At 44.5% G+C, this 27,439-nt stretch overlaps 1 protein-coding gene and 1 long non-coding RNA gene across 2 annotated transcripts in view; both read right to left on the minus strand.

Annotated features, from left to right (window-relative positions):
- The window catches only part of LOC147648187 (uncharacterized), an 85,970-nt gene extending 61,045 nt beyond the window's left edge, over positions 1-24,925 (minus strand). Inside the window, exons 1-4 of the mRNA XM_086869783.1 lie at positions 24,918-24,925; positions 24,849-24,855; positions 24,552-24,745; positions 15,701-15,751 (exon numbers count right to left, since the gene is read on the minus strand). Of these exons, the coding sequence (XP_086725909.1) occupies positions 15,701-15,751; positions 24,552-24,745; positions 24,849-24,855; positions 24,918-24,925 (260 nt within the window). The remainder of the gene's footprint in view (positions 1-15,700; positions 15,752-24,551; positions 24,746-24,848; positions 24,856-24,917) is intronic.
- A 59-nt stretch (positions 24,926-24,984) lies between these two features.
- On the minus strand, positions 24,985-27,433 carry LOC147648188 (uncharacterized). The gene is made up of 2 exons (XR_015280463.1): positions 26,693-27,433; positions 24,985-26,213 (listed from the first exon to the last, which is right to left on the minus strand). It is a non-coding gene; the product is annotated as an uncharacterized LOC147648188 (long non-coding RNA).
- Positions 27,434-27,439: the final 6 nt, after the last annotated feature.

Here is a 27,439-nt window from a genome sequence, read left to right on the forward strand (position 1 = left end):
CCGCATGATGACTTTTATGGTGTATCGATGTATTCTGAGAGTTGTATCCTGCACCGATTTGCAGGTCATGTTATTTCATTTACTTAACTGCTGTTGTGCAGAGTGAAAATTGGTGAAGAATTTGACCTTTTTATCTCTCTAAGCATTTCTCAAGCAGCCTTAGAAATCCTTCCTATTTCTTTTATAATTCCATCACTTATTAAATGTTCACATTTGGAGGCATAATCTGACTTGGTAAAATTATTCATGTGTCTTTTACTCCCATTGATACTTTTGGCATGGCAAATGGGCAGATCAGAGTACAACAATAAAATATTGAAATGTACACAATGTTCATTTGCCTCTGTGCAGACCAATGACTGCATGTGAATATATTATTAAGTAGTGCATGAGGAGATGTTTTTACTAGGGTTTTTTTTTATTTTTCAAGGCACAAAGGACTACAGTAACTTTTTCTTTTTTTTTTTTTTCTTAAGAAATAAGACTGCAGTTTCCATATGTGATATTAAAACGCTACTGCTCCCATATCTTTCACTTATGTAGTCAATGCTGAGATCTCAGCCAAGGGCACAGCCTAGGCATTTGCATGTCAAGATGAAAATAATCCATTTTGATCCTCTATAGAAAATGAGGAATAGAGGAAGAATAAAAATAGAGGAAGAAGCTCAGGAAACATTACCCATCTCTCTCTGCCATGGGAGTCTTGAGGGAATAGCGTTCCAGAGAGGGGTGTGATGCTGCAGTGCTGCACTGTCTGAAATGCTGGGAACCACACAAAGAGGAATTCAAACACAACAGAAGTTATCCTGATGAAAACTGAATATAACCTGATCAGAAGAGAAAAAAAAAAAGACAAAAAACGACTACAGAAAAAAGGGCTGACTTCTTCCCATCTAGTGATAGCACTTAAATGAGATGTGTAAACTAGGGATGCTTTGACCATAGTTGCTCAGTAGAGAGAGAGGACCAAAATATTTCATAACAGTAGATGTTTTACATTAAAACTAAGATGGATTAAGCATAAATTAAAACTATAAATTTTTATGTAGATTGGCAGCTAGATAAGTGCTGTTGTGCTTGGTCACCAGATCTGTGTTTTTAGAATACTTTATGTAGCTGGCACTGACCTGGCTGGGCACTGTGATGTTCAAATCAAGCAGTGTGTGCCTGTCACACATACCACAAAACCCTTTTTTGTTCTGGAGACAGATGTGTTCATCAGCTCAGAAAGCCTTTATACAGTGGGGAGGACCACGGCCCTCAGTGCAGTTGGGCAGAGGCACAGGCAGCCAGCTTGCACTGTGTGTGTGTGACAGGCTGGGCTTCCCCCAGGAGCTGCTTTGGGTGGTGGGCTGCAGAGCACAACACATCCCTTCTCTCCAACCCCATGCTCACCTGTAGATAGGCATTTTCCTCTATGGAATTGGAGGAGTAACTTCACCTTCATCTGAATACCGTAGAAACCCTTTGGTTGAACCAGGGTGACAGTCCCATTTTGAATACACACCACTCCTCTGAGCCTATTTACCCAGGCTTCCCTCAAGACTCAACACCTGCTCTAGATTCTGCAGCCATTGACTGATGTCAGCTTCAAACTCCTTGTCAATGATAGGCACAGGTTGTGTAGTCCAAACACACACAAAGACCAACTTACAGGAACCCAGAGAGTAAAGTGGTAAAGGGAAAAACACTGATCAAATAAGTCAACCCCCATTTTGTACTGTCCTACCTCTCCTTAGACCATCAGCCTTTAGAGATGATGCCAGGCTATGCTTGTACATCTGCAAGCATCAGCAATCACAATTTAAAACTTATTCTTTTGAGTATCTATAAAGTACTGCATAAAATGCTCCCACACAAACATTCAGCTTGCAATACAGTGTGCTCCCTCCACTTTCTCAGATCCTGAGGAAATGAAAAGCCCCATTGGACTGAAAAAAAACAAAAAATAAGAAAAGTCCTGGAATTTGGAAAAGCAAGTAAGATGAAATAAAATTGTGGAAAATAATGTGCAAGAAATCCATAGACTTAGGAAGAAATCTGTTACAGACTAAGTTTTAATTGGGTAGCAACACTGATGAACAGACATTGGGATTTATGTTTTTCATTATTCTTTGGTGGTAGACCTCCTCATTTTAAATGTGCTCTTTATTTATTTCTAGAATCTTCAGATCCATCACACCCAGTCTATATGGCTGAAATTTGGGAGCCAGGAAAATAGTATACTCTCTGTCTCTCTTTCTGCCTCTGTTAATCCTCCTCAGGATTTCTTCCTACAAAACTCTCATTGTTTCTCTTACTCTTCTCCAAAGCAGAACTGTTCCCATGCTCTTCTTCCTCAGCTCACCTAAGAGTTATCCAGGCTCCTTGGTAAGACTGAGATCTTCTCTGCAGCAAATTCCTTTTTAACTCTCCTGTATACTGGGTAGGAGGCAAAGATTCAAAATCTGCAAAAATAATATGTGCTAAAATTTGCGGAAGGAATAAAATTAATGCATATGCCATGGCACTACCCTGTACTACTTCCCATCTGGGAGGAAAGAAATAGGCATTTCAGCTTAATAATATGCATGGTTTTCCCATTAGATTCCAGAATCTCTTAATGTAGATACACATCATTTTTTGGATATCAACAAACCACTTGAAGTATTATTTATACTCAAGGCTAGAATGATTGCCATGAGAATAATTGTGTAAAAGCTGGAATAGGAAAACAAAATTAACATTGCTGAATGGTATTCAGGCCTCAGTGATTTGGCAAACTTAGAAAAGTTCACATGTCAGTTAAATGACAGATATGAGCCGTTGCAAAAAATATAGTGGTATTTCTCGAAAATATCTGATAGAGTAAAGGTTAATGTTATTAACATTCTGCTTGGTATGTAGTTGGTATGAATGCAATATGTTCCTTTCGATTTCTGTTTTCAAATATCAGTGATGACTTTATTTTTTTATTAGTAGTGTTTAAGGATGTATGGAGTTTGTTTGTTTGTTTGTTTGTAAAAATAATTAAAGCTGTTAAAGTTGAAGGAAAGAGGTACATATTAATCCCAACCTACATAACTAAGCCTGCAATATTAATGTCTCCATCAGTCATTACAGTATTTTATTATTCTTGGTTAAAATTAGACTCATTTTATGTTTTTCTCTTTGGGGTTCAAGAGCTGCCTTTTTGCAGGCAGCCTTTCCCCAGCTTCATTGGGATGTATGATGTTTTAGACTTCTCTTTACACCCTGAATCAGTACAAAACTTCTGAAGCCAGCAAACATGCCAGAGAAAGAGGCAGCATATACTGAGTGTAAGGTATCCATATGTCCATGTGGTGGACAACCTGATGTTTGTCATGTGAGTTAGCCTGTCCTTCACAGGCTGCCTGTGTCAACCTTTTGAACAAAGGCACACTGCCTTCATCATCCTTTACTGGTAGCTTAAGTTCTGCACTATGCACACTTTTCATTTGCTTTCCTGTTGTTCTTCTCCCCAGTCTGGTTCACAAGTATTGGTTTCCTCTCACATCCCCAGAAGGAAATTCCCAAGGATGCTGTAATTTTCATAAGTACAGATGATTCCAGAAGTTCCTCCAGCACGTCAGTGTCTCTGGTTACTCATTTACTCTATGGTTAATGTTTAAGGAACACAAGTAAAAAATTATTGCCTGTTTTCCAGACAGGTTAGAGCTATGCTCCTGCTACAAGTGGTGAGAACATCCCATGTAAAGCCCTGGGAATAGTGAGGATTTGAGAGAGGGCCACCAAGAAGAAAATGGTAACCAGAAAAGTGGCGTTTAACTCTCAACCAGTATTTCAGAGCAATAAATAAAGTAACCTAGCAAAAAATCTTGCTATGCTGACAAATAGCAATTTCAAACAAATGTCAGATCAGGAAAACAGTGGCCCATACTTGTTAATTACAAACAAAAGGCAACAAAACCATTGCCACTTCATGCACCATTTCGGACAGTAATCCCAACCAGTGCGACCCAGGCATGGAAGCTGATCTGCTGTGCTTATGCACATCAGTGGATACAGAGCTGCCAGATGTGGCAACTTTTGAGCAGAATTTTCTGTGTCCATTCCTGTTGCATGCCTTTGCCTGACAATGGGAAACCTGTATCCTGTTGTTAGCTGGCAGGCAGTTTTTACCTTTCATGTTTACCCACATGACATCAGGTGCCATTGCAAACCATTTCTGTGAAAGACAAAATTCATGTGGGCCTAAAAGTAAGTGAATTTTCTATTCAAACCATTCATTCAGATTTTGACCTCCCCACCTCCTCCATTCTGACCATTCTCTTAATCCACTTAATTTTAAAACTATGCGGGCTTTGATTTCAGTCATTTCTCACCCTTTAAATCTCATTTCTTATACCCTAACTCAATTAACACAGCTTAGTTAAAATTGTTACAAACATCTTTTTTTGGTATTATCCTCTTAATCATAATTTTAGAATGAATGGAATATTTAATAATCTGTACTCATGATGTAATCAGAAATTTTTTAAATCCTATGAAAGCTATTTAATAATACTCTAAACTACTTAGCATTTAATTAAGGTTATTAGAAGACCAGAAATTAGATAGAAATATGAATAAAGAAGAAATCTGAAGTCTACAACCATTGTTTCTAAAATGAATGACCACATTAAGGCCTTCCTTAAAACTGAAGTGGTAATACATCTTTTCTCCCAAAAGGTCTTGCTTTAGAGATGTGCTTTTCTGTTTCAGAAGGGAAACAGAGGGGATTGAAGTCTTTGAAGTTGTTCTATAAATAATGTCAACCCACCAAATATCAACCTGTCCCCTTACTGGAACTAAAACAAGACACAAACACTAGGCTAACCTCCCTAACCAGCAGAAAAACCCTCTCCTCCCTGCCAAACTGCGACCGGCGGTGGTGCTTGTTGCACAGAACCACGCGTGGGAAGATGAGTTGTAACACATTCCAGAGGATGGGGTGTACCCCGTCCCTCGGACCCAACGCTGTACCACGAACCCCAGCCCTTTTCACCACACTTGGGAGCTGGTTCTGCTGGCTGGAACATAAGTGTCCAGAGACCACGACACTCCAGAATGCCAAACCGGCACTATGGCCACATCTGCCATGCAGATGTAAGGCACAAACACTCTTGATAGTGCTTTTCTGCTTGGACATTCACTCACACAGATTTTGAGCTGTCTTTTTTTTTTTTTTTTTTTTTTTTTAATTTTGTTTTCCCTGTAGTCATTTGAAGGTGAAATGCACCTCTCACTTAACCTATTCCAGGGGGATTTGTGATCTGATTGTGCATTTGTTCTACAAATGAGTCCTACCCTAGCCTGCCAGTCATTCCCCTTGCATAATTTCCACAAAAGCCTGAGGGACTTTTTCATGAAAGAGGACTTGAGGGTCAAGCACACTTTAGAAGAGAATCTTCGGGTTTTTTTCCTTTTTTTGTGTTTCAAAGTAAACTTAAACAGCTTTAAAACTGTTCAGTATTCCCAAGCTGAGATCAGAGCCGGGCACAAAAGGGCAAATTGTGGCCCAGGTTTTCAGTGTCTGAGGCTTGTTTTCAACAAGTAAAAGGACCACTCACTGCTCTTAGACCCAACGCCAAATTTCCACTGAGATCAGTATGCCTGGACTGAGGGCGTGAGGCTCCTAAAAGAATTTCAGTGAAGTCAAATATTCAAAAGCTGTGTCATCACAGCAGATTGCACTCTGAGAATAGCAGGAAGGAATTACACTGCACACTGTTAAAATGTTAGCAACCACATTTCATTTCTGAAAAGCCAATTTATTTGTCCTGAAATAAAGAGTTGATTATATCTCTTATTACTGTTACAAGAGCTTGATATATCACAAAGTGGAACAGTTACAACATGTACCAACTCTCAACCAGGAAAAATGAACCTGATTCATAATTCACTTTGAGAATGTCTAGTTAGTCAATCAAGTGATTTGTAATCATAAAGGCTGCCAGGAATTGAATGAATAATGGACTGTACTAAAATCCTCAGATTTTCTAGTATTCTTATCTCATTATGTGACTTCTATTGCTATTTCTGATAGTTATCTCTCTTTCAGCAGAATAAATTAAACTATTCATATATACTGAAAAGAATATATTTGACTATTTAATGCATATAATGAACACACAAATTGAGTGACCACTCAATGTAACAACTGAATGTGAGGGTTTTCTCCACAAAAGCTAAATCTTTAGGAAGTGAAGCTTGAACAGAAAAAAAAAAAGCTTTTCTCTTCCCCATCCCCCTGCAATTTTTCCTCTTGAAAGGATTTTTGGAGTAATCAATCCTAGAATATATCATATTGTTACAGTACAATTTCTCAAGTTGTTTTATAACCATGGAAATTACATAATTCATATAGCATGGCATTTGTTAAAGAGCAACTGCTTTGCCCTCTTTCTGTAGTTGAGAAGAATCTTTACGTTGTATGATTATTTAATAACGAATGGCATCCAAATCTATATTTTTACCGTAGTCTGGCAGAATCAGACAGATAGCTGCAGACAGAGATGGAAACAAAACACAACCACCTTAAATACGAAGCAGTGCTGAAGATGTAGTTTAATATGTGTTAATCATATTCAGAAGTGCAGATTTTTAATATTTAGTTCCTTTCCCAGGCTTTTGCTGCAAAATGAAACTTCTGAGCCATGCAGCTAGCATTACTTAAGAAGTCCCTTAATTGCCGTTTCTCTTTGTAATGAAATTTTAACTCGTTGTTCGCTATATTATTCGTTGCTATCTCAGACACTCTAAATATATGTTTTCAATATCCTGACAACTGATTCAGGCAATTTTTAACTGATTGGTGCACCCATGATGTGAGATGCTTTTTTCTTGGCATCTTCCCCTATCTACAAAGCAAGTCCATTGACAGACAATTGCTTCTTGTCATTTATATTTGTACTGCTGTAATTTTTATTTTTTTCATGGTGAGAGTCTGTGTGACAAAGAACAACCTGCTAAGTGATAAAATGTAATTTATTATTTATTTTGATGTTATTTTAGCCAGAAGGATTTTAAGGATTTTACTTTATTGATCATCCAGATGAGAGGCTTATACCTCTCTATAAACACAAAGGTCATTTCTTATTAAAAATAAATAAATAAATAAAATAAAAAATAAAAAAACAGAACAGGATGGAAATGGCTTCACCTAGCAGTGATATACAACCTGCCCAAGTCCAAAAAGTGCTAAGGGGAAAACAGATATTTCTGGAAGCTTTGGATCAAGATTACAAATAAACTTGAATTTAGAAGAAAAGGGTGTAATTAGCCAAACTGGATCATAGCCAGGGTGTTGTTCCTACTGTTATAGGTATTCCCATGCTATTTTATAATGATTGTGGGAGATCACTGCATGCATTTTAAACCTTCTCCAAAGCTGTTGTCATTTCTAAATGGTAACATCAAATCAAATGTAAACCACAACTGAAGTTTAGCCATGAGCAAAACTCATGTTTTGGGACATTTTTTATTTCCAGTGAAAACATAACATTCTGAACTGAAATCTGTGGAAATTCTCACAGACCAGAGAGGGTGCCATTGTGATAGTGGATGAAGAAAGAAGTTTGAAAACCAAAATGGCAACATGGACAAGATAATTTTGTCTCTCTTCTCAGTTAGAAAAGCTGAGAAAAATTACAAAAACCACCATAAAATCTGGGGTAGTTTTGTCTTTACTATTTAAATGTTAGGGGAGAACATGAGAACTTTACTCAGTTTTGATAGAGAAGTATCATAGTTAATTTTAATACCCTTTCTGACTGCCAAAATGATTTCAAAAATTATTTGAAATCCACAGACTATGGAGCGCACAAAGTCAAAATACGTTGTTAGCACAGTGTGCAGTATGGACTGAACCTATATATTTTTTCCAGCTAATGTCATTGTCAGTGTTTCTAGCTGAAGGAGTGCTATAGCAGTTAGTCAAGAAAGTTCATGTAGAGCTCTTCAAAAAGAGTATCTGACAGGGATCATTTTCTAGTCACAAGCTCGTGAACATGTGTGATGGTTGTCATGTTAAAAATCAGTGGATTTTGGAATGAGAAAAACATACTTCCCTTCTAGAGCCATGATCTCTGCCAATACACAAATACGGTTTACTAGTGATGGTCTCCTTGATATATTGGAATACAGTAAAGATGAAAAGCTGATTAGACCCACAACTGTGCTTCCTTAACTTCCTTTAACACAGTGTAAACTGAAAGAAGTTCTGGTACAGCTAATTTTAATTGCTACGTAAAGCACTGGAACTATCTAGCATCCCACCATTTTCAATACATTGCCTGTGATCTTAGTAATGAGACGCTAGTGTAATGAGCCACATACTTTTTACTCACTTGGAAAAAATGAGCTATCAATACAGCAATGGCTGTAAAATATGAAGCAATAAATTCCTACTCATTCATCTGGAGTTTTAATTCACACTTTTTGTGGAAAAACAGAAACTTGTTATTCATTGAATACTGAGTTCTAACCAAGCAGATTAAATTATGGTGTTCTTTCCATGGTTCTCCAAACTACAAAACTTTGATCTGCAATATAGTATCACCTAATGCAGGGAGGTGAATTTTACTGCTGCTAGTTTAAAGCTTCATAATAGCAGAGATAAATTGGTAGGCAAGAACTCTACTTCCTTTCCAAATACTGTTCAGCAGTGCATGAATGTTAACCACTTGTATGCCATTTCATACACTAATCAATTTCAAATTTCTAGATGAATTATCAACAAATAAATTTGATGGAGGAAAAAAATCAAATTACTTGCTGAGAGAACACATTTCCAGAGAAATAATGGTGTCCAAGTTTTGAGCATACCACGGTATTTTCTTCTAAAGCTTTACCTGGCTATTTGAGCTAAATGACTTAGAGGTGAGCAGAAAGCTGCAGGACTGATACAGTCTATCACCTAACTTCCAGCTTTCATGTATCCAGCAGTTCCCTACCTACCTACACACACAGTTATAAATGCATGGCCTCCAATAATGCACCAGGGAAAAACGTCACTCCCTGCTGCGACGGGGGAGGGAAAAAAAAGGTTACTCCCTGCTACAGGAATAAAAATTGTATCAGACTTCTGACTAAATGTTTACCTTTTCAGTCAGGATCTTTTTCTTTTATATTTTCTGGAAGACGGGCGTAGGGTCTAGTACTTGCTTTCTGCGAAATATATGGACCTGTCTTAGCAAAGCACAAATCCCCATTTTGTCCCTCAGAGGAGATTTATTTGTTTCTCTTCCTTGAAGGTTTGTTTTTCCTTTTACCTGATGATTCAGGCTGACCAAAGCCAGTAGTTGCACCTTCCAGAACTGCAGGTTTTCAGTGTTGCTAAGAGCAAGTCCAATTCCTTACAACTTGTCAGCCAGCACACTTAATGCAGTCAAAAGCTACCTTGACTGAAAGATTGAATTCTAAAACAGCTGGTCTCACCTTTGTTATGAGTCCCTTATAATATTGAATTTTAAGTGACAGATGATTCAGGATTGCTCTATCAAAGTGTTTTGATGGGCCCTTAAAATGTCTGTTTTCAGAAATGCACTGAAATTGCAGTTACTTCTGTAGAATTCAATGTTATAAGAAGAGTTAGACTAACACAAAAATTGGGTGTGACCAGAGTCAAATCCAGTGTTTGTATCTAACCCAGCAAACCCTAGGAAACAATCAACTTGTGTTTTCATAGTATGAAGATTTCATACTTTAATGGAAAGAAAGATTGACAAACATATTATTCATTACTACTTCTTTTTGTTACTTTATGGAGTAAGGGAGAAAATTCTTGGAGACCAGACTGTTCCAAATCAGCTAAACGGGAATAGATATGTTGAAGTGCAGACAGCCAGAATCCCACAAGGACACAAAACCCCATGTGTGTAGAGTCCAGGCAAAACTATAGTTATATGCAAATCAAGTACTGGCATAGGTCTGTTTTGACCAAAGATGAGCCAGTCCCAGTGTCACAGCTGAAAACTGTGTGTGGTCTGTATGCTCCCTGTATGCAGGGTGAAGCATGCAGATTTCAGCTCATCAGCACTGTGGATGCCAGAAATGGGAACTGAGTTTTTTAAAAGTGCATTTTAGCAGAGTACAAATGGATTTTTCCCACTCCAGTCTGTTTTTCTCCCTGGTGGGGAGTGCTTCTTCACACAAACTTCTCCCAATCAATAGAGTGACAGCCCTAATGTAAAGTTAGTGTGTGTGAGGGTCATATAGCTGTCCCTTCAGTAGGCATTAATCCTACATTCAGAACTATGCGAGAGGTTAATGTTTGCTAATCTAACAGTCTCTGTTTCTTTCCAGTCCTGAAGGGATGAAAGGATGTGAGCTTCACTTAAGCATTTTAAATTTGGTCTGTGATGGATTCTGCCTGTTTTATTGCAAACTGGAGGGATAGGGGTGAAAATCTGTCTCTGCTCCTAACTCAGACCTTCCAAGCCAAGAATATTGTTATAATTATTAATCAAGAGCATAACTTTCCTTATTGCCTAGCAAAGGAGCCAAAGTATTCCCCTGTGTAAGCTGAAAAGGATTGGCAAGGGGGAAGGGGCAGTGGGGATGAGAGCGTCTGCTTCCAAGCAAGTCAAACTCTACCCTGAGAGCCAAGCCTCCCTGGGGCTTGGCTATCCAAGCAGGAAAAATGTGAACTGTTGCATTTTGTGCCTTTATTTTCAGTTACTTGACAGTGAAAAACTATCAGGGAATGCCAAGAAGAGAGGGTCTATCTTAAGCCAGAAAAGTCCAACAGGGTCCCTATTACAACACAGATGCCTCTGAAAGAAAGTTTACAGCATTCCCCAGGATAACAGCGTTTTCCAGGCTGCCATGCCTGGAGGCAGCCACCCTTGTTCTTTTGCAGGATAACCCACACTGCAGGGTTTCCCCAGACAAAATAGGGATTTCAAGGGATTCCCAGGAGTGAAAACAAGAATTAACTCCTTATAACTACTTTTAAAGTTCCTCCAAAACTTGTCAGGTAGAGAAAGTTAGACTCAGCAGACCACAGAGGGATCTTGAGCAAGAAAACACAAGAACATCACTCAGGCAGGGCAAGGCATATTTTCTTGTAGGATAACAAGGAAATCGTGCTGTGACCCTAGTACTGGTGCCTGGATTACACCTGAAATTACAGAAAATTAAAAAAAAAAAAAAAAAAAAACACAAAACCAAAACCCAAAAGGTAGTAGGCTAACATCTTCCAAGAAAGCAGGGGGAAAAAATAGTAGGGCTGTAACTTCAAAATTTCCCAGATTTGCTATGTTGTGGTTCTGTACTATCCAGCACAATAAATTTACTGTCCCTTTGAAAGTAGCTATTGAGCTACACTCATCACAAGACAGAGAGGTAAAATAAACATTTCTCTGCTCTCCACGATATCTAAAAGTGCTGGTTTTGCATGACACAGTTTTCCACGAGCCCAAGCTGTAAAGACAGCAGTCTGTGACATTACTTTTTCCTATAGCACTAGGCACACCTAAAGGTTAACCTGTGAAGACTAAATCAATACAGTATTCAGTGCTGCATTGTGGAAACAAACAGAAGAGCACAGCTGACATGTCTCTGCTGCTGATAAAGCAGGTCTGAAGAGAGCAGTGCTGTGGTCAGAGTAGCAGCAGCAGATCTCGTCCACTCCCCTCACAGTCCCACAAACTGCACCAAAAGGAGTGCCCGCCTCCCTTTTCTCACCACAGCCCAACGCTTCAAGGCCTGATTTTTTTATCAGTTTTCCTGAAAGCATGCAGATGAATTGATCTGAGAGATTCCAGTCCTATCCACCCCCACACACATCAGACTAGCAACTCATAAACTGCGTTTTATTTCAATATCCCAGGTAGGTAGATGGATAGATAATTGATTAGCTGTAGGTGTACTGGTGATTTTAAGAAAGAATAAACCTTGAAGTTTTTGTAATCCTCTTGTAATTTCTACTCCTGCAGTTTAGCATGAACAAAACATTTCTCTGTGACCATCAAATGCCCACAGCTCACATCCAACTGCTTATTGAAATTGCTCTTGAGACTAAGCAACTCACACCAGGACATGGTAACCTTTCTTATAAAAGGGAAGTGGAGAAAGGAGAGAAGATGGACTCACTTTAAGAATTAGTGAGTCTACTCAGGAAAAACTTCTTTTCAGCTTCCCTGGGACTTCAGGATTTTGTGTTTCTATTTTTACAAGAATGGGCTGATTTGTCTTAGGCTGTTACTGTCTATTACTGCTGGAAGTCCTGGAGAAAGGTGGGAAGCAGAGAATTCTGGCAATCTGCCTAAAGAGAAATCAATGAAACAAATTAATCCTTCGCAGGCTGCAATGACACAGTAATCCATCACTCAGAGGTGCTTTTATACACCAAATCAGAGAGCAGAGGAAAGAGCCCTGGGGGACATCACAGACAACAACTTACAACAATACTGAGAAAATGCTAAGGAATCAGTTTATTTAAAGAGGATAGATTTCAGCTGATTGCCTGTTTAGTTTTATAGAGATTTTTCTTCATGCTGCTGCAAAGCTCTGGGTGGATGGCTCTGCCTGCTGAGCACTAACTCCCCTGATCCCCTCTATGGATTTCCAGAAGGGAACGTGAAAATGGTTATTTTTAGCCATGATAGGCAAATGTCTGAGAAACTGACTTTTGAAGGGGAGAGTCGCCAAAGGTCCTCCAGGATCGGTCCCCTCAGGCACCAGGTGCACTGATCCTTAGTCACCTTTCCAGCTCCATGGGATGCACGTGGGGCGGGGGCGGGGGGGATGTTGAGGGCAAGGAGTAGCCCGCTATCCACGTCGTCAATTGTCACCGGTTGTGAGGGTAGAGAGACCGGCCAGAATATGATCTGCTCTCCCCCTCCATCCTCGCACCCCTTTACGAGTCCCCTTTTAGGGAAACGCGTGGAGAGAAAACTGTACGGGTTTGATGCCATCATTTGGTGCTATCCAAACGTACACCTTCCCCCACACTCCCTCGAGGGAGGGGAGCTTGCTGGGAGCGACGCCCGCTGCCGGTCACGGGCGCCGCCTCAATAAAGCAAAAACAAAAACAAAACCACACGTGGCGTGGCGGCGGTGCCTGCGCTCCCGCACCCTCCCTGGCTGTTTTTCTCCCCCCGTGTGGATGTGACTCATGTTTCGGAAGTGGGACAGAACCGGGAGTATCACCCATCCCTCAGGGCCACCCCCCGGAGGTGCGGGGTGACGGGCAGGAGCTCGGCAATAAGCTGGAAATCAGCGGGAAATTGGTGAAATGGCCAAACTGCCGACACTCGGCCACCGGGGCGCTCTCAGCGGGGGCGCTTCTTTGTTTTAATTTTTCACTCGTCCCATCCTAAAGGCAAATAGGTAATTTTGATAGCCAGCTTCCTTGTCGGCTTCACCACCCTGCACACTTGGGAGGCATGTTTTATTCCGACTTTCCCCTACTTTGAAAAGGTTGATAACGTAAGGATCCAGTGATGCTGCTGAGGTCGGGAGAAATATGCAAATTGGGGAACCTAATTGCTTCTAGCAGTCATGCATCTTAACATGGAGATCGCCGTTGATGGAGTCAGTCTGTTCCGAATAAAGTGAAGCAGCACCGAATTAAATTGCCAAGAAAGGGACTACAAAAGTTTCCACAGTGTAACTACATTACTTCACCTATACTATTACCTTTCAGATGACAACTTCAAAGAAGGCAGACTCAGTACTACCTCCGTATTCAAAAATTGGCTGCGTTTAGGCCAGTAAATCTGGGCTGATTTAAAAAGGCTTTTTCATCCTCTGAATCAAATGAAGTCATTGTTAATTAGATGTTTTCTGTTAACAATGTCGCTAGTCCCTTCATTTGATACTCACACATTTAGTGGACTTCTTAGCATCTGGACCGTCTGATTTTTAATTTTTTTTTTTATTTTTATTTTTATTTTTCAGGGGGAGTGGTGTTGGTTTCAGGCTGAAGAGGATTCCCCTCTTGTATTCTTACTTTCGGGGCGTGTATAATTCATTCTGCTCATTGGAATGCCTCCTATGGAGATTTCTAGAGGTTATCAATGTTCCTGAAGGGTCTATATGAAGAGGGAGCCTCGCGAACCTGCTCTCCCGGTAATAAGCCTGTCAGTGATCTCCGCTGGGATGGCAAGCATTTCCAGCCAGCCCAGGAGGATTTCGGAGTGCTGATCGCCTTCAAAGGGTCACTAGGGCCCTTCTGGAGACGCCACCAATGGGGGACTTCAGTTTGGGGGAAAGGGAAAAGAAAAAAAAGTACAGACATTTCCCCCTGTTAGCTCGGGAAGTTGGCAAACAAAAGAAAACCCTCAGCTCCAGCAACTCGGGCTCTCTCCAGCTTGCAGTGAGAGGCATACTGGGTGCGTTTCTAGGATTAAGCGTTTATTAGAGGTGCGCTTTCTGCCTGCTCGGCAGACCTGAAGGGAGGAGACTTCTCCATCTGCCCCTGCTAGCACCGGAGTTCCGGTGCTTCGCAGCCCGCAGCAAAGCCCAAGCGAGACGAGAAGGACAGGAGCGGCATCCCGCAGTTTGGAATGGGACAGGAGGTTACCAGCCCGCGGTACGGGTGCGTGGTGCCTAAGAGGCTCTGCAGCTGATTGACGGAGGAGCGCCGAGATACGCTGGGTGAGCCTGCCCTTTCCTGGGCTGGCAGGAGAAACGGGGAACGTCCGCCTTAATTAGGTAGAGCCTAATAGCAGGTGGGTTTTTGCCAAGTATTTTGCTTCTAAACCTGCGACCTCTTCAGATTCCCCCCGGCAACGCTTTGTGCCATTTAAGCCCGTCTTCATCCTACTTAGACAGATTCAGCCGTGTGCTTCATGTGTCTCTCTCCCTGTACTGGCTCCAAATAAACGGATCATGAATGTAAAACTATCCCCCCAAGATATATGACTAAGAATTGTCAAGGAGACTTTGGTCCACTATCTATGTCTATTATGCCAGTCACTCATCATGATCCCTTGTGGTGTGTCATACGTCATCATGACACTGATCCATGACACAGTTTAATGCTATTCGGGGATGCTCCGGCATAACACAGCATCCTGCCTCCACCCCTCACTTTGTAGCTCGTTACAAATGCGCCCCTTATATCCTTTCCAAAGAATCATTGCACAGCCTAAAAAATTAAAAGCCACCGTCCCAGATGCTTTCTGGTCAAATGTGTGTAGCTCGGGGTTTCTAGGTATTTTCCTGTTTAGGGATTGTTTTGCCTGTAGTCTCTGTCTAGTTTTTGCCTCGGATCCTTCGGCGCAGTGACTGTCTTCACCCTCCCTCCACCCCCAGCCTGGGGCTAAAGGGCAGTCCCAGCTCATCTCGGGGGTCTTTGCCTCCTGCCTTACGTTAGGCGCTCGGCTCTCCTGACATTAAACCGGAAAGGATGCCTGTCCGCACATGAGCTGTCCCTTCCCCTCGTGGGAGAAAGTAAGAATCTCCGTGCTGAGTACAGGCGGGAGAGGCGAGCGGACGGCCGGAGTGCGGCGAGAAGCGGGGCTGGGTGGGGTGGCCAATTCGCCTCTCTCCACCTCCGAGCATACTCAGCAAGGGGGGAGCCCCGGGCTCTGGGGGACCCCACAGGCGGGGCAGCGGATGGGGGTCTGTGCAACCTGTGGGCTCTGACCGCGGGGACGCGGAAGGGATGCGAACAATAGCGGCTGCAACACCTGCGATCCACCATGGCAGTGGAATATGTACAGTAATATGGAGTAATTGCTCTTACCGCTTCCAGAGGGAGCTCAAAGCTGGAAAATCAAGGTTAGAGTCCTCCAAACTGTAAACATTTTCCACAGGGCAGATCCACAGTGCAGGCAGATGGACAGGGAGACGAGAGAGAGAGAGAGAGAGAGAGAAAGAAAGAGAGAGAATTCTTCGTTTGTCTCAGAAGGCACTTTAAGATTCATTCAACATCATGTGATTAGGGATAAAGATTCTGTCAACGTGTATTAATCTGTTTAGCTACAGCACGGGGCTGAAAAGCTTCTACCTGTGCACGGTAGGAAGAAATACGAGGGCGGTGCAAGGTCACCAGGGGTCCGAGCTGCAGTAATTAATTCACCGCAGACCGCTCAGGGTTCCTTAGCAAGTACGTAAACTCTGTCTGGAAACAGAGATCTACTTGTGCACGTCCACGCAAGGATCTCACACGCGTGTTGTGATGGAAGTTGTTTGGCTGCGTGTGAGCACGGGTGTCCCACCTGACTGCAGGATGCCGGGGCTTGGGCTCCTTTGGCATGTCCCAGCGTCAGGCTGTAGCACGGGACGTTCACCTTGCTCTGCGTGTTTTCCCTCCGTGTGATTCCGCCCGTGTTTGTGCCACGTATTGTTAAGTTTAGACAATCCCACTCGGCGGTTCACAGTTCACCAGAGGCTGACACTGAAAATTTAATGCTGACTTGGAAATGCCACACATAATTTATGAAGTGCGACAAGCGTGCAAGTGTGACTGGGATTTGGGCAGAGAGATTATTCCATAGGGCTCTGAGCTAGACCAGTGCCCAAGAGGTCAAAGCCTACCTTCATCCTCATCCTCCTCACGCCAGCCTGCTTCGTGCCGACCCCGTGCTGCCCCCTCACCTGCCCAGCCTGAGTCTCAGCTCTCAGGCACAGACACTCGCACAAGAGATACCTGCCTCCTGCTCCACCCAGGAGGAATTTTCCCGCTCACCATCTCTCCCCCCACAGCCGGGAGGAACCGCTCCCTGCCCCCTCCGTCCCCGGGACTCCGGGTAGTGTCACAATCTGCATATAAACCGCCGAGCGGGGACAAGCGGCGCGGTTGTTTGATTCCGGGAAAACAAACAAGGAAAAATATATGTATGAACCCAGCTTTATTGCTCTTTTAGCAGCTAGACAGCGACTACTTGTAAAAGGCGGGGGGAAAGAAGACGGTGCGTTTCGGAGTCACCACCGCCCCCCTGACAAGTCATTACGCCTTTAACCCCCCCAACAGCCCCCGCAATTAACCACGTATCTCACGAGGGTGCTGCTAACGCTCAAATTGGGCTGAAAACTAAGGGATCCCACTGAATCCCAGCGGGTGCCCGGGATGGGGAATTCCCCTCAGACGGCCCCGAAAGTGCCGCAGGTCCGGAGCCAGCCGCGGAAGCGGAGAGGAGCGGGGCGGGAGTGCGGAGCGGCTGGAAGCGGCGCGGAGGGAGAGCGCACCCGCGGAGCGGCCAGGGGCGAGGGGCGACGAAAAGCCGCTTCGGCCCGGGTATGACCGTCGGTGCGCGGCGCCTGGGAGACTCCTACTAGGGCTGCCAAAGCTTTTTCCTTTTTCTATTTTTACCCCTAAACTCCTCACCCCTCACTGGTGTCTTGACCCACAGCACAGTCCAGCAAAAAAATCTGTTTATGTCCTTTACAATAGCAATTTTATGCTGTACAGTGCGACATACACAGCAATGAATATGCAGAGAAAACTGCGAGGGGACATAACGTGTACGGCAAAATGCCACATTCCCTACCTGTCCCTTTTTTAGCTAGTTCGAACAAAAGACATCGCAGATGCGTTTTGTGGCACTGAATTAATTCCAGATATTTGGTACACAAACTTAGCGAACCCAAAGGAGATTAATTTTCCAGAGTAATCCAATTAAAAGATTTTTAAACTAATCTTTTTGGGGAAAAAAATAGTGCAAGGCTAAAGAGGAAAATCGGTTTTATGACAGTGATTTATTGCACCAGTTTGGTCTACAGAAAGATGCCTTCCTTTATTGAAAATGACCACCTTTTTCCCTCCCACTGTGAGGTCGCAAATATACGGTGGCAAATATACGTATATATATATATGGCTGAATTTATTCTATTCTATTCTATTCTATTCTATTCTATTCTATTCTATTCTATTCTATTCTATTCTATTCTATTCTATTCTATTCTATTTTTCTGGAAACACTACCATCCAGGCAATAATCTTGCCCTTAAGCTCCAAGGAAGGGAGTTTGATTGTTCACGAGTATCTTAGACTTTTTAAAGGGCTAATAGATTTATGGTCTCCTTTCCGACGCCCATCCAGAGTAATTAGCACATATGTTCTAAATAGATGATAGTTTTGTGAGCAATAAAGCAATTATCCATCGCTAGAGCTGACAGTTCCTCCAAATAAACTCCAACCAGCAGCTAATTGGAGAAGTCATTTCAGCTTCATTGTCTGCAATTAGTCCTGCTAAACTATTACACCCAACTACCTGGTTTGAGGTTTATTTATTCATTTCTGTTTGCATTTACAAATGTTTACTAAGTAATGCCTAACTTTTCCAGGAGAAGAGCCTCTCTGGGGCTTCTTGGGGGTTGGGTGGGGTGGAGGGGGGAGATAGGTTGAGGGGTTTTTGTTGTGGTTTTTTTCTCCTTTTGCATCCAGGAGAGCCACTCTCTCAGCGGTGTTGGGGGGCTCAGCACAAACACGTGTCCACTCTGCTGAGCCGGAGAGATAAAACTGTATTTTTCCCCACCGGTGCAACCAAGAGAGCAGCGAGGGCAGCGGGGAGGAAGGAGATGGGTAATTCTGCTAAGACCATTAAAAAAAAAAAAAAAAAAAAAAAAACCAAAAAAAAACCAAACAAAAAAACCTTCTACATGAGCTCTGCTTTTAGGTACAGCCTGCATGACTACACAGTACTCCACTTCGCAGGTCCTTCGGTGCTGGAGGAGCCCGTGTGTGCGTGCGTGCGTGTGTTTGTGTGTGTGTGTGTCGGTCCCTAGCCGTGCCTGGGGACACGGTGTCTCCCTGCCCTTTCCCATGGCATTTGAGGATAGGGAAACATCTGTGGGTCGAGGGAGCCTTTTTCTATCCACCTCCCACAACTGCCGCCTCCTCGGGGGTGAAAAAATTAAACAAGGCGATGGGGGCTGAGGACTTGTGCACAGTGAGTGGAAAAAATGTGTTAAACATCAGTTTGACGCCCCATCGGAGCTTCAAAATATACACCGCCTGGATTTCTTCTACTTAATTTAATCCTTATTGGACTATGTTTCTTCTCGCCATCTATTTACCAGAAGGCCCAGCAAAACGTACCTCGGGAGAGAAGGAGGGGGGTGACACACGATGGTGGGGGGAGGACTTCATTTGAACCTCCAGACTTAAGCAGATATTTAGCAGGGAGGCACTCCAAGGAGTTTGAAGTAAGTCTCTTAAGTCATGACTTCTGCCCAGGACTTGAGCTGCTCCTGGAGTGGAAAAGATTTGTGTGTCGGGATGGGAACTTGTAGCCTTAGCAACAAAGTAGTCACATGAAGGAATTTACAGCAAAATCATCCCAGACTGAGAAAGAAACGCCAATTTCTGAGCTGCTAAGAGGAAAGAGATAGTGCCCTGGATTGAGCCTCTAGAACAAAGCTTTTGCTATTTGACAGAGGCCCCCCAAGTTTGCCCATCTCTTTTTTTTTTTTTTTTTCTTTGTGCATACAAAAACAACAACAACAACAACAAAATAGTATCAGAAAGACCAGCCTTGGCAAGATGATCCCCAGAAACCTGCGGACACCCGTCGGTGCTTGGCCGCTGTGCGGAGTTGTTGCCCGCCACAGGGCGACTGCTCCTTGGGGTTACCCAGTCCCGGCGGCCGGGACTGTCTCTCAGTCCGGGTATCCGCAAAAAAGCGCAAATCACGAAAATCCAGGAGTCTGAGGGTGAGAGGGAAAATAATGTCTAGTCGACTGTCCCGTGTTACAACTCCGAGCATCACTCCTCAAAAAAGGGCACCAAGAAGGGGTCTCTGGGCTGCTGGTTGCTCCCCACCGCCAGACCACCCGGCCCCAGGAGGCAGGGAATACCCTGGCAGGGGGCAAGGGAGGAGGGACAGGGCATGCCTGTGTCTCCGCAGAGGCGCAGGGTGCGCGCAGAGCAGGCTTCGGCTGCAGGGGGCTGCTCACGCTGGTCCTTGTCTGCGCACTCAAGGGCAAGCACCTCTTCGGCCAGGCAGCCCGGCGCAAAAACGCTTTCGCAGCTCCCAGAGCACACACACAGTTGTTTTTTGTTGGGTGGGGTTTTTTTGGGTTTTTTTTTTTTTTTTTTTTCATTTTCCATTACGAGCGATTAGATGGTGTCTATTCAAAGTTGCTGATCCAGAGAGAAAATAGGAGTTAGATAAAAGGAGATTTCAAGCGACCTCCTCGTCCCTTTCACACCAGCCTGAGCCCCAGAATAGCCAAGGATCAACTCGGACAAAAGCCCTTTCCCTTTCCTTTTCAGCTTCAGAAGATTCGGTGGAAGGGGTTAACAATAAAACATATAACTCTAGACCCGTTTGATAGGATCAAGCAATTTTGTGTAATTTATTAATGATGCCGTTGGATATGTCTCGGCTTAACCGATAGAAATGTGTGAATAAATATATTAACAGGGAAAAAAAAAAAAAGTCCTTGCATTGTAAAATACGTAGCAGTCATTTATAGCTTTTGTATTGGGCTGGAGCGATCTGCTGTGTTTATTCTGTTTCGTTTAAACTTTATCTAAAGCGCACCCCCGTCCTCCCCACGCAGACAGAATACGCCGTAATAAACATATCTTGCTCCTGACAGTTTCAATAGAAATGCTAAGGTTTATTACTCAGATCAATTTCTGATGAATAAATATGATTATAACGCTACTGCTCTAGCATTGCTGAGGCTTTTTCCAGCAAACATACTTTTACACAGTTTTGTCTTGGATGCAGGGGAGAAAGTGACATTAAATACTTAAACATCTTGGAGCCGGTCTCTGGTCTGCAGAAAGTCCAGCTGAGATCTACTCCTGATGGACTAATCCCCTAAGTAAAAGAAATGGGATCTCTGACAGGTAACTATTAAGGAAATTATTATATACTGCCGTCGATGGCGTTGTCAGGACAATCTCATGACTTACATACTGTTTCCAAAAGTCAGCTCTTCATCAAAATCTCCAGCCCAATTCAGAATCATAAAACCACCAAATTCGGCCCTAACAGAAGCCAAAAGCTTAAAATACAGCCAGAGCTGTTCAGGGCAAAGCGTCATGATAGTGGCTTTAGTAAAATTTTGTTTTTCTTGGCTTCAGTGCTCAGATCACCGCAGCATTACTTGTGCCGAATGTAAATATTTGGTCCTGGATTCACAAGTGTGTTGAAAATCATTCCCAAATTTTCCTTACACAGGAAGGTTAGATTTGTATACAAAGGTCAACAATTTCTGCTCTTGAAGCTCTGCTCGAGAATTGCTATGTTTCTTTGTGCTGTTAGAGAACTGGCCTTTGCTTTGAGGTGCCTTTTCTCCCGTCCTCACACAGACACTGTTATTTTGTTGTGTGGCTGTTGGTTGGGCTTTTTTTTATTATATTATATATATATATATATATATATATATTTAAATTTATTTATTTATTTATTTATTTATTTATTTAAAGTTTTTCTTTGCGTTTGGCTTGGTTTTTACCTCCAGGCACAGATCAGGTTTTTGTTTTGTTTTGTTTTGTTTTTTTTTAAATTGGGGAAAAAAGGCTGACTGTAGGGTGCTCAGGCGTTTCTGTCTGTAGGGATGACGAGCGCCTGCATTTTGGTTGGCACTGGAGCCCGGTACTTTTGAGTGCTGACAAATGACAAACCCCGGCTCGGCGCGGACCCGCTGCCGGGGAGGCTGCGGGAATGGCAGATTGCCTTCTCGAGGGCGTGGCGGGGGGAGTTGCGAGGGCCGCTGTCACACCGCTTTTTTGCCAATCCCGTCTAAAATAATTCCAGGGAAGCAGGCGGTGTGCGCGGAAGGGAAGGGTGGTCGTGCCTGTGGGTTAAGCACAGGCGGAAGGCGAGGAAGAGCGGGCACACCTCGGCGGGGAGGGACGCGCGATACCCCGTGGGTCTGAGACCCGCTAGCATGAGCAGCAGCTCTGGATGTCGCAGGGATGTCGGCCGTGACCCCAGGATGATATTTCACGGAGGAGACGGGGGGAAGGAGTACGCTCCAAAGAGTGGGGGTTTCGAGTGGGGTTTTTTTTAATAAATAAATAAGGCAGGTTACTCATGGTGCTGTGGCCCGGGGCATGTGCGGCAGACGGGCAGATTGGGGGGTTGAGCAAGGAAAGGTGGAGGGCCTTGTTTCCCAAGGCCAGTCGCCTGCGGTGGCATAGACTGAAACGTCCTGGGCTACGGGCTAGAGCAACTGTGACAGGGATACCAGGAGGGAGGAAAGAGACACCCACCCGGAACGCCCGGGGTGGAATGGGCAAACCCCCGGCATCGTAGAAAGCGACCAGGGTCGGCACAAAGCGTCCCAGAGTGCGTCCCTCAGGACAGCTGTGGGTGGGTGGTGCAGGAGACAGCGAAGGGCACCACAGACCGCCCGGGAGGAGCTAGCCCCACTTCTTCCCGTCTCCCCAGGGTGATGCCACTCACCGGAGACCACCTGCCCAGGGCAGGGGGCGACCGCGTCTCCTCCAGAAGCACCACCTCCCACACACACACACCATGTGTTGCGTTCCTCAAGAAATTTAGTTATGCTTCAGGTCTGGCTAGGGCAGAGGCAGGAAAAAGGAGGAAAAAAGAAAGGGAGGAAAAAAGGCAAATGGAGAAAAAGGCCTGTGAGGAAAGGCCCCAGCATTAATGATGGGAAATGAGGCCTGGCTGGGCACCACCAGTTGTGGAGGCCTGGAACAGCACTGCCACCCCCAGCCTGGCTGGGACACACAGTTCAGACTGGGGGGGTCCGGGTGTGATTGTTCTCATCCGCTTTGCAACAGGCCCGGGCCAGGAGAGGGGCTGCCCAAAAAGCTCCGGCCGAGGGAAGAAGGCGGGGGCTGGGGGAAACCCAAGAACAACGCTCTGGTTTTACAGCTTGTAGGTGTCTGCAGAACCGAGGACAACTAAATACACTAAAAATTGAAAACAAGAATGTATTTTTTTTTTTTTGCAGGTCAAAGCTGCTCACTGCACAAACTGTCTTCCATCTACCCCACTCCTTAGGTGTGTGCATATATATGTGTATATATGCATCTACATCCCCATGTCTGAGTACTTCTTTTAATGTGTCTGTGTCTATGTCCACGTGTGTATATATATATATATATATATATATATGTGTGTGTGTGTGTGTGTGTGTGTATATCTATATAGATATATAGATATATATATAGATATATATATAGATAGAGATATATATATCTATATCTATATAGATATATATCTGTGTGTTTGTGTAACGCCTTGTGGAGCTTGGCAGGTGAAAGCAATTATTTGTTTAGGAATACACTGGAAATGTATCCGAACTCCCCAATTACATGCAGCCTGGCCACTCACAAAATAATTATGCCATCAACTGGGTTTTATATTATACCGTAACCCCTCAACCCGCCTCCCTCCCCGCCAGAAACAGCCTGTAAAAGTTGTCACCACTAATCTCCAGAGGAACTTTTCCTTTCTGCAGCAGATGAGAGAGGAACCAGTGCCGTTCCGGGTTGGGTTACACGAGGGAGGAGACGGAGGTGGAGAAGAGAAACACAGAAAGGAGGGGGAAAAAACAAACAAACAAAAACAACCGAAACCTTCCCCTAAAGTCTCCCAAAACTCTTCCACCTTCAGATCCCAGCCTGGACCCTGGCCTGGGGAAAGTAGCATCTAGTGCAACAGAGGCAAAATTAAGTCTCTAAGTTGCCAGCTCCACCTCCTTAACACATTGCAGATCCACAGAGGTTAAAGAAAGAACCAAAGCTCATTTCCCAATTAAATGTGAGTTGTGGCCGTTTTAAAGTGTCCCTGTAATTTGTCGAGGAGAGGAAATGCCTCTCGTCGACTGAACTGTGCTTTAACCCGGTCAGCCCAGGAATGAGGCTTTTATTGATGGATGCCCAGAGTCCCGTCTCCCCTCCCCAGCAGGCACAGGACATCGGAGATGGGTTTCTCCTCTGGACTCCAGCAAACTTCACCGGCCCTTCACCCATCGGCTATTTCTACAAACCACGTTTAAAAACTGCTTTCCCTCAGCTGGGAGCAAATGAAAACCACCAAGCGTTTCCACCCAGACGAAGAGAAAAATTCCTCCCCGCCGCACAACACCCGCTGCCCAGAGCAGAGCAGTCTGAGCATGTTTAGGCTCCCTCTGTATTACAATTGTGCCCAGCCCGGCTGGGAAACATCTGATTACTGCCCCTGTAATCTGTTGACACTATCACCCAGATAAACAAGCTGCCATCGATCTTTTCATTAGGTGATCAAATAACAAACAAAGCAGGTGAAAGAGAAGAACGCTGAAATGCTTGCACGTCCCCAGCCCGGCGCCCTGCCGCTGCAGCTGGCCCTGGGACGTGAGGTGGGTGCCTGCCGTACCCGCGTGGGTCACCTCTGTGAGACACTCGGGTTATCTGGGGAGGGGAGCAGTAGAAATTCCCACACATGTTTCTATAGGGGGAAAGGGGAACGGAAGGGAGGAGGGAGAAAAAAAAATCTCGGACAGAATGAGGACTAGGCGCCTCTCACTCCTCCCAAATAACGGGATGCCCAGATACAATGACGCCAGGGGAGGAGGTGGCCCGGGGGGGGGCAGGATTGGGGAAGGTTTCCCTGCCAAGTGTCGCGGCCCCGCTCCCCTCCCTCTGCCCCGAAACCACGAGGAAGGAAGCGGCGACTTGCCTGGGGTGGCCCGGAGAGTCGGGGCCGTCGACAGGGTGCCCGGTCCGGGAGGAGCCGGGCTGCGGCTGCTGGGTCCGTCCACCTTCTCTCAGGCTTTCTGCCTCTGTCTGTGTCTGTGTCTCTGTCTCTCTCTCTCCCTCTCTCTCTCTCTCTCTCTCTCTCTCTCTCCCCCCCCCCCCCCCCCGTGCCTTGCTCTGCCTCTTTTACTCTCTGTCTCTTCACAGTCTGGGGAGTAAAATCTAGATGATATACATACGAAGCTTGCTTTTTTGTCCTATTTAATCTTATTCGTTTCACCTTTTCACTGACCAAGAGACAGGACGGAGACTTTATTTGGAAAGAGTGAGAGAGAGGAAAGAAGCCTACTGTTGCATAGTCAATAACATCCTTTTTATCAATGCAATATACAACAGAGACGGCTTGGCCAAGGGGCTCATTGAAAATCTCTTCATTATTTCGGAACAAAATCAAGCGTTTATTCTGATCTTAGAAATGATGAAGGAATCTTTTCTTCAGGCGGCTCCCAGCCTCAGATTTCAGAGTTGACAGGGAAAGAAAAAAAAATATTGTGATCACTATACATCAAAGTTGAGTGGCTTATTTTTTTCCCCCCTTTACTTTTAATTAAAGCAACATCTCTTTACAAAAATAAATAATAACAATAAAACTTCTGTCACCTATTTCATCCTCTTTCCTTCTGCAGGTTTTCTATCCAGCTTCTAATCTGATTATAAACTTTTATGGGAGCTATGAGAAGGGTATGGTGCCGAGTAGAGGGGCCTGGGGTGTTAGTTTTGGTGGCATTTTTTGTTGCGTGAGGGAGGTGTTCAGTTTTTACAGTCTGTTTCTTCCTTGTCACATGCAGTCCTTTGAACCCAAGGCAAATTTCAGGCCGCTGACAAAAGGGAAACTGCCGATAAGGCTGCCTTGTGAGAGAGACAGAAATTGAAAAGAGGGTCTTCTCTTCACTGCAGTTTTCTATTTAAAATTAAAATTAAAAAAAAAAAAAAAAAAAAAAAAAAAGAAAGTACATTTTTTGGTAAAAATCGGGAGTGTGCTGGAAGGCCGCAGACAGGCGCGGAACGCCGCGCTTCCCTGTCTCCCCCGGGCCGGCGGCTCCATGCCCACTAGATGGCAGCCGGAGCCAGCGATTCCTGCTCGCAGGGGCCGAGGCCGCGCCGGGCCGCGGAGGGGAGCGGAGGGGAAGGAGGGGGAGCGACACCCCCCCACCCCCCCGCGCATCCCCCCTGCCCGCCTGGAGCCGCTCACCTCGGGAGATCATGGGATCCGGGGGGAGGGGAGGGCATTGCGTGCAGGGCGTTTGGGGGTTGTTCTGATTGCTCACACACCCCCAACATAAAATTAAAGGGTAGGGGTGAAACCCCCCGCGAGAAGCGTGGAGCCCGGCGGGCCTGCGGGTGGACACGTTAGGTGAGGAATGAAGGGTGAAGGACGAAAGACAGGCTGAAAAAATAGCCTGAAGTGGGATGGGAACATATGGGGATTTGAATATGTGTGTGGACTCCAGCGCGTGTGTGTGCAAGGGTGCACATATACGGGCGCCTGCCCCTCCGTGCAGAGCCGGTGTTTCCTTCTCCAACATTAAAACTCTTGGAATGGCTTTTGCAAAGGGAAAGCGGGAGACAAATCCCTATTTCAGATCTGTAGGGGAAAAAAAAAAAAACAGAAAACCCCACACCAACTTTTCACAGGGAGCCCACATCGTGCCCTTTTAATCGCACCTTTCTGCCTATCGCAATGCATCCTCCTCTGGCCATGTGTGTGTTGGGCTGGGGGGGGTAGAGGGGCCGTAGACGACCCATACTAATCAGGTCTCAAAGTAAATAGCAGCACAGGGGGATCTCAATGTAAATTGTGCTTGTCAGAAGAATCTCCTCTCCCTCTCTCTACCCTTCCTCCCTCCCTTTCTCCCTCCCTCCCTTCCTCCCCCCCTCCCTTCTCCCCTCCCTTCCCCATCCCAGTCAGTAGGTAGCGGAGAATTTAAAAAAAAAAAAAAAAAAAAAAAAAAAAAAAAAAAAAAAAAAAGAAAGAAAAAAAGAAAGAAAGAGGGGAGGAAAAGCTCGGGGAGGGGGGGAGGGAGCTGGGGGGGTAACCAATGGAGTGAAAGAGGCTTGGCTAACCTTAGCCTCCCATTTTCTCTCCCCCCAGTTCAGGGCTCTGACCAGTCAGTCGCCTTTGATTATCAGTTGCCAGCAGCCCCTTCTCTTGGCTCCTTGACACGAGCTCCATATAAGGCAGCGATCTCCATAGAAACGTGTCAGTTTCAATAGTAGTGTCAAAGTTCACTATATACAGACATTCGCGCAGATCCCCCTTTCGGAAACATTGCTGTGCTAGGCTTCCCGTTTAAACGCATTCATTTTTTGGGTCTCTCTCTCTCCCTCTCTCTCCCTCTCTCCCCCTCTCTCTCTCTCTCCCCCTCCCTTTCTTGCATATTCTATTAGTTGTGTGCCCCCCCCTTCATCTCCCTCTTCTCCTTCCTTTTCTTCTTTTTTCCACCCTTCCTCCTTGTGTCTTTCGCTTCATTCCTGCAGGAGAAGAGGAGAGAGGTGAAACTGAAAAAAAAAAAAAACAAACTCGAAAGAAAGAAAGAAAAAAGGGGGAAAGCAGAGAGAGAGAAACAGGGGGGAGGGGAAAGTCCGGAGAGAGAGAGGAGAGAGAGAGAGAGAGAGAGAGAGAGAACGCGTTCACATCTTAATACCGTTATTATTTTGACCATTCTTGCCTATTTTTTTATTTTGGGGGAGGGCTTCTTTTCTGGGTGATGAGTTTTTACACGAAATACTTTTTTTAGGCAACTAAACAAACAAAATAAGAATCTTTTTGGGGCGATTTCCACCGATTTTCTTCTTTTTTTTTTTTTTTTT

This window comes from Cyanistes caeruleus, chromosome Z (assembly GCF_971803275.1).
Source record: "Cyanistes caeruleus chromosome Z, bCyaCae1.hap1.1, whole genome shotgun sequence".
In the NCBI taxonomy this organism is placed as follows: domain Eukaryota; kingdom Metazoa; phylum Chordata; class Aves; order Passeriformes; family Paridae; genus Cyanistes; species Cyanistes caeruleus.